General features: G+C 52.3%; 1 protein-coding gene across 1 annotated transcript; it reads left to right on the top strand.

Moving 5' to 3' along the window:
* Positions 1-1,795: 1,795 nt before the first annotated feature.
* On the top strand, positions 1,796-6,495 carry LGALS3 (galectin 3; the record flags this gene model as incomplete). The annotated part of the gene is made up of 7 exons (XM_082283190.1): positions 1,796-1,821; positions 4,088-4,141; positions 4,269-4,291; positions 4,574-5,047; positions 5,196-5,284; positions 5,544-5,712; positions 6,340-6,495. The coding sequence occupies exons 3-7, from the start codon at positions 4,274-4,276 to the stop codon at positions 6,493-6,495; spliced, it is 906 nt and encodes a 301-aa protein (XP_082139316.1). The 5' UTR covers positions 1,796-1,821; positions 4,088-4,141; positions 4,269-4,273.
* Positions 6,496-7,442: the final 947 nt, after the last annotated feature.

Below are 7,442 nucleotides of genomic sequence, written 5' to 3'. Positions count from 1 at the left end.
ACCATTTCATTCCACTTCTGCCATGGGCAGGGATGCCTTCCACCAAACCAGATTGCTTCAAGCCCAGTCCAACCTCACTCATCATCCTCGCTGCAGCTTGGTTTATTTAAAAGGAGGAATTAATCAGCTCTGGTTTTGATTTCTGTATTCACTGACTTTTGGTCAGATATTTTTCTTTAACATCATGTGTCTGTTGCATAACTGGAAGCACAAACCTTATGGTATTGGAACAGGAAAAAAAAAAAAACCAACAGGCAAACCTTTTTGGTTAATGTTTGAAGCCTTGGAGTGAAATCCTGAAAATAGCAATACGGGTTTTCCATGAAAATCTCTCTTCCCAAATACATCTCGAGAGACTCTTAGGGAGGAAGGGAAAAACCTGTGCATTAAGGATTTCATGTAGCCTTGTCTGTGTTACAGACTCGGGAAGCTCCAGCTCCTCATGCCATGGATCAAGGATCCTTCAGCATTACTGGCTTGAACCCTCTCCAGGTCCCTTTGCCCTAAAACACCTCCAAAGATATTGCAGTGTTTGTTTACAGTGGGGTGGGTGCTGTGAGAGGCAAGTGAAGCAACACTCCCTAATTAAGTGTATTTCTTATGTACTGATATACTTAATATATATTACTTAATATTTATGTTAAGTATAATAAATACATATATTTCCCTGAAATACTTAGTTTTCAGCCACTCCCGCGGGTATTCCTAGCATTTTTACACATTCGAGTTTGGTCTGAATCTCTGTGACAAGTATTACATGAAGCTGAAGGATGTTAAAATCCAGGCTGGAGCCCCAGTGGAGAGGAGGCTGCCCTCTTTCAAGTCAAATCTTTTAGAGAATCAGAGCTGACCCAGAGGAACTTATATTAAAATTAATCAAAGCCAAAGTCAACAGATTTTTGCCCTTTTTTTGGATATCAGCTGCAGTATCAGCTGAGCCCTTTAGCTGAGCTAAAGAAGCAGTTTCTACATCTGTGATGACACCAATTATAGGGTTCATCCCTTGGTAAGCTTTGGTCAGCCCTGAATTGGTCAGGGAGGTGGATTAAATGGTCATTGTGTGTTGTCTTCCAACTGAAATCCTCTGTTCTGTTTGATTCTAATCTAGTCCAGTCTATTCCATTCCATTCTAATTCCTTCCCTTCCTTTCTTTTCCTTCCCTTTCCCTTCTCCCAGCAGCGCAGTGCAGCAGATCAGGATTTCAGCACAAAACCACCTCGTTCTTTTCCATTGCTTCAAGCCGTGGAGCCCATTGAGCAAACCAGAGATGATTCACCCTCAACCTCAAATAAAATCGGGTTTGTTGAAATTCCAGCTGCCTCTAACAGCTTCCCAGAGCCCGTCCTCTGCCGGTCTCGCTGCGTCGGGGGGAAGCAAAGATTTATTTTGGCTTTCATTTTTTCGGGGGGAAAGAGAAAATGTTCAGAGCTTAAAAGCCAATTTGTGTTTTACTGAGCTTCACTAAAGCTGGGGGGATGGGGCAAACAGGAGATGGCAAGGGCAATGGAGACACGGGCAAATCGCTGGCCAGGAAAACATCTGGCAGCGGCTCCAGGTGGGCAGGGCAGGGAAACGGGAACCGTGCGTGGAACGGACCCGCGCGGAGCAAACCACAAACCACGAGAAAACCAAATTACTCTCTGTTAACATCCCCCGTTGGTGATGTCACCACTGATAAGGGGAAATAACTCGCTGTTCTGGGCTGTCACGGGTGCCCCCGGCGTGGGGACCCTCCCGGCACCGCCCCGTCCCCGCCCCCGGGCGGGTCCCGCCGAGTCCCGGTGCGGGAGCCCAGAGCCGCCGCGGAGCCGCCGCACGCAGGTGAGGGGATGCGGCTCCCGCGGGGACCCCGGGGGAGAACAGGGGGGTTAGGCAGAGGTATCCTTGGAAAGGAAGGGTTAGGAGTGCTCTCGTCCCCTCGGAGTGCGAGGTGGGACACGCGTGAACTCCTACGGGCTCTGCGGTTCGGGGCGCACAGAAAGCCCTCGCTGGATTTAGGGATAATGGTGGGATGGTGACTGTGGAGGAGCTCGAAGGGTGTTCGCAACTCGCGAGGTGCTGGGCAGCCCTGCCCGTGCCCCAAAATCCTTGCGGGGTGGGGGGTGGGAGGCTGGGACACCCAGGGGGACACCCGGGAGAGCAGCTGCAGGAATAGCACCGAAGGGGAGAGCACTGGTGTTTCTTTCCCAAACAGAAGTTTTTTTTCCACTTGCTGTGAATATAGGGAATGTTTGGGGTGCTTCACGAACGTCAGCTCTGGGATGTTCCCTGCAGCTGATCCTCTGCCCCGGCAGATCATCGTATTAGTACATAAAAAATACAGTTAATTAGGGAGTGCTGCTTCAATTGCCTCTCACTCAAGTGAGTTTGAGCTCAGCTGCCCAAATGCTGTTGGAAATCAGAGCCCAAGTACTCGATGAGGAGCAGCTGAGGGAGCTGGGAAAGGGGCTCAGCCTGGAGCAAAGGAGGCTCAGGGGGGACCTTGTGGCTCTGCACAAGTCCCTGACAGGAGGATGGATTTGGGAGGGATTCAGGCTCTGCTCCCCGGGAACAAGGGACAGGATGAGAGGAAATGGCCTCATATTGCACTAGAGGAGGTTTAATTGGATATTAGGTAAAATTTCTTCGTGGAAAAGGTTGTCCAGCCCTGGAACAGCAGCTCAGGGCTATGTTGTAGTCCCCATCTCTGGAGGGATTTAAAAGCTGTGTGGATGTGGCACTTGGGGACATAGTGCTGGAGGAATGGTTGGACTCAATGGTCTTAAAGGGCTTTTCCAGCCCCAGTGATACTGTGATTCTCTGCAATCCATCATTGGGGCACTGCTGAAGAAGGTGGGAGAAAACCCCTTCCTACAGCAGCAGGCAAATAACCCAGAGGGGCATTTCCAGAGAGCTCCAAGAGCTCCAACACTGCAGTGACAGGAAAGGTGACACCGAGCTCCAAGCCCGACTGCACCCTTTGGTGGCAGAGGATTAGTGGTTTTTGGAGATTTTGGTTACAAACAGCAAGCTGTCCAGACCTGTCTCCAGACCCAGCTGGGAGACACGAGACTCCGGCCACCCTGTCCCACCAGGGCCAAGGGGAGCAAAACTGCTGCTCCCTGAGGTATTCCAGGGGAACGGGGGGATCGTGCAGGACCTCCCACTGGAGCAGCACAAGCCACTGGCAACCATGGAGCAAACCTGACCTGGCTGGATCCAGGCCAGGGGAGTCAGCAGGAGCTGTGTGTGCACCCCTGGCTTCACCGGCCAAACTGATGGCAAACCCAAGGGCTTTAAAAAGAACCCAGAAGGCAAATAAAACTTTGGAAAATATGGGCTGTTCAAACAGTCTGGGCTGCTGGATGCTGCCTTAAAAACCCCGTGGGCTCAGGAGAATGTTTTACAGGGAGAGGAGTTATTTGCTGGGTGTGAAACTCGGGGGTTTGTTGCTCCTGCGGCAGGGCAGCCGCGCCGCCTGCGAGCTTTGTGCACCCGAATGTTCCTTTCAAAGAGAATTTGCCTTCTCTGCTTTAAATTTGGAATTTTCCTTTTCTCTCCCTGTTTCTGGCTGTCCCTTTTTCCTTCTCTTATGAATGCTCCCTTTGATGGGAGGAACCCAGCTCGGGCTATTCCTGTGCGCAGGCAGGTGTGTGTTCGGCCGGGCCGCGTCGTGGACTCACAAAACTTGCAATGCAGCTTTTATCCGCTGGCCCGGAGCCGCCGTGTCCCTCCCACGGTGCCCTCCGGCCGGAATGGGACAACTGTGGATACCTGGGAGGGGGAAGGGGACCTGTATCCATGGCTGCCGCCCTCCTCTCCCCATTCCAGCCCAGTCACGGGGTGGCTGCGCGTCCCCGATGCGCTGTGCTGGATCTGTAGCCCGCACGCAGCTCCTGGTTGATGCTGTGCCTCCTGCATCCCCCGGGAATTCTGTTTGGGTTTTTTAATGGAAATCCTTTCCCGGATGGTGCCTCAGGGCTGGGGAAATGAATAACACTGAGAGTGTTGTAAGCTCAGCGGTGGATTTCATCCGGAGGGTGTCTGGGCTGGGCTCACCCCGGGGCGTTTGGGCTGCTCATGGCAGTGACTCCCGTTTATCCCACAGGTGTTGGACCAGGATTTGTTCTGTGGCACCGGAGCTGTCGGCTCTGCTGGGCAGGTATGTGATGAGAACTCAGCAATTGCCATCAATTGCCACTGTAAACTGTAACTCCCCTCAAAAATCTCTGGTTTTTGGAGGGTGCAGGTTAAAAATGTCTGAAGCTTCCTTTGTCTTTTTGTTTCAGGAAAAATGTCAGACGGTTTCTCCGTAAGTATGGATTTCTTTCAAAAACCATGGGGGCTGTGGCCTTGAAGCAGAGACCTTTGGCTGGGATGGGAGGGAATGTGTCCTTGCTAACCTGTGTAAATCCCCAAATCCTCTCCAGCTGCGTCAGCACTTACTCGTTTTCTGGAAAAAACTGGGGGGCAGCTGAGAGTTGAACTCTTGCCCTCAGCACATGCTTCAGGCTACCAAAGATGGATGTTGGAGAACTCAACGTGATCCCAGGAGGAATCTCCCCCTCCTGACCCTTGTCTCCTCTGTCCCCAGTTATCCGATGCCTTGGCCAACAGCAACAACCCAGCCCCCTGTGCCCCCCCTGCCCAGGGCTGGCCCTCCTGGGGGAACCAACCAGCAGCTCCTGGGACATTCCCAGGGTATCCTGGAGCACCAGGAGCCTATCCTGGAGCACCAGGGGCCTGTCCTGGAGCACCAGGAGCGTACCCAGGAGCACCTGGAGCTTATCCTGGAGGACCAACAGGACCAGGAGGATACCCGGGAGCACCTGGAGCTTATCTTGGAGGACCAACAGGACCGGGAGCATATCCAGGAGCACCTGGAGCTTATCCTGGAGGACCAACAGGACCGGGAGCATATCCAGGAGCACCTGGAGCATTCCCTGGAGCGCCAGCAGCAACAGGGCCGTTTCCCACCCCAGGACAACCATCCAGTGGCTCTGGATTGGGGCCTTCTGCTCCTCAGGGAGGGTCAACTCCTCCTCAGGGAGGACTGACTCCTCCAATGGTAATGGCTCCATCATTTTGAGGGTTTCTGTGTCTTCAGTAGCTGGTTTTGCTTGGCCACAGGAGGGACCTGGGGCTGGTTATCCCCAGGGTGGCATTTGGCTTCTGACATGATTTTTTGCTGACACCAAATCCCTGTTGTCTCCCAGAAAGTCCCCTTTGAGCTGCCCCTGCAGGCAGGACTCGTCCCTCGGCTGCTCATCACCATCACTGGGACCGTGAACCCCAACCCAAACAGGTACTGGGGTGTCCAGCTCCAAGGGTGGGGGGTTTCCATGGGGCACTGGGGGTGGAGCAGGGAGGGCTGGAATTTGCTTTCCATTCCTGCATAACACCTGCCTGGTGTACCATCAAATATTACCCTAAATAAATGTGTAAATGCACTGTTGTTGCCCAGCGGGGTCTGTGGGGTTTTCTTCCTGCTGTTTTTGGGAAGCCCTGTAACAGAGTCCAGGGCTTTTGTGGCAAAAGCAGCAATTCCATTATTGTCTTTGCAGGTTTTCACTGGATTTCAAGAGAGGGGATGACGTTGCCTTCCACTTCAACCCCCGCTTCAACGAAGACCACAAGAAAGTCATCGTCTGCAATTCCAAGTTCCAGAATAACTGGGGGAAGGAGGAGAGGACAGCTCCCAGGTTTCCATTTGAAGCTGGAAAACCCTTCAAGGTACCAGAAAAACCCATTCCAGCTCAGTCTCAGTGCACCAAAAGCACTGAGAGGGTTTGGGCAACAAGACCTGTGTAAGGACATTGATGCTTTAGCATGGGAATCAGCTCCCAGGGGTGCTTCTGGGGCAGCCACCCCATGTGCTTCCCTGGCTGTCCCCACAGCACCTCCCCAGCTCTTCTGACCCCCTCCTGCAGCTCCAGCTGCCCAGGGCATAACTTCTCCCCCCTTCTGCTATCCCCATGGATTATGAAACCCTCCTTATTTACACTGTTGTTCTGCAGCAGTGGTTGGACAGGTTTCTGTAGCGTGTTTTCCCTGCTGGCAGCTCTTCACGAGGTTTTTTTCCTATAAAGGAGGTTCACACTGTGCAATTCTGCTTTGAGTGATTGGCATAGGGATGAGGAGGCAGAAACTGGGCTAAAACATGGAGCAGGGAGAGCACAGGGGAGTTTTGGGAAGGCAAAGTTCACTGATGTTGCAGCTCCAGCTCCTCCACATGCCCCAGGGCTGGACTCAGCTGGCAGCAGCCTCCAGCCAGTGCCAGCCTGCTCCAGTCTGTGGCTTTAAACTTCTTCTAGAACAAATCCAATGTGTTTTGGGGCTGATTTGGGGTTTTGTTTTCAGCTCCAGATCCTTTGTGAGACGGATCACTTCAAGGTGGCCGTGAACGATGCTCACTTGCTGCAGTACAACTTCCGTGAGAAGAGGCTGAACGAGGTCACCAAGCTCTGCATCGGGGGGGACATCGCCCTCACCAGCGTCGTGCCCACCATGATATAACTGGGGGGGAACTCTGGGCAAACCATGCTCCTTCTGTGGTCTAACAAAAGTGCCTTCTCACAAGACCATTGTGGGGTAATAAAACATTTTACCTGAAAAATTTGTTTTTTTATAATATCTCAGAAGACACGACACCCTCTGGGCCAGCTGAATTCTGATGTGGCAGGAACTGAATTCTTGCTGTAGAGACAGAAACAAGGAGTTTGATTTCTGTGGAGAGGAGTACTTGGGAATGGAGCCTGTGGCATTCTGTCCCTGGTCCTGTCACCAAGGGCAGCAATCCTCTAGGAAACACAGGGAAAACCTGACAGCCTCTGAGCCTGAAGTATTTCAGGAGAGGGTTCAAAGCTGGAGGAATAAAAATCTTTCTGCAAGCCTGGGGCTGGAGAAGCCATTCCTGTCCTTCATTTCAGCCCAGCTGGGGGCCCAAACCAGCGTGTCCCAAGTACATTTCCCTGCCCAGGGAAATCCCCCCCTGACGAGTGTTACGTACTCCACGGAACGGGTCACGAGCCTTGTGCTGCTCCCCACTCATCACCCCTGTGTGAGTCAAGACCAGTTTCAAGGGTGGGGAAGTTTATTGGCAAATTCACCTCATGAGTCAGGCTGGTAAAAAAAGAAAACAGAAGTATGTTCCCTTTGCTGTGAGTCACTGCAGTCTTGTCTGGAAAACAAGAACAGTGCAACAGCCACCACTGAAGTTTCCAAAGATTTCTCTGACGTGTCTCATGCTGTTTTATAACAGTGATTCCTTTTATACTTGGGAGTGCCAAGTTACAAACAGAGTCCTTAAAATTTCCAGCAGATGCAGCACTCTAGAGCAGCACACTGCTACCAGCAGCCCAGAGAAGCTGTGGCTGCCCCATCCCTGGAAGTGTTCCAGGCCAGGTTGGACAGGGCTTGGAGCAACCTGGTCTGTGGAGGGTGTCCTTGGGTGGAACTGGATG

This window comes from Coloeus monedula, assembly GCF_965178545.1.
Source record: "Coloeus monedula genome assembly, chromosome: 6".
In the NCBI taxonomy this organism is placed as follows: Eukaryota; Metazoa; Chordata; class Aves; order Passeriformes; family Corvidae; genus Coloeus; species Coloeus monedula.
The sequence above is the reverse complement of the archived record's forward strand: the minus strand, read 5'-3'. Positions and strand labels throughout refer to the sequence as shown.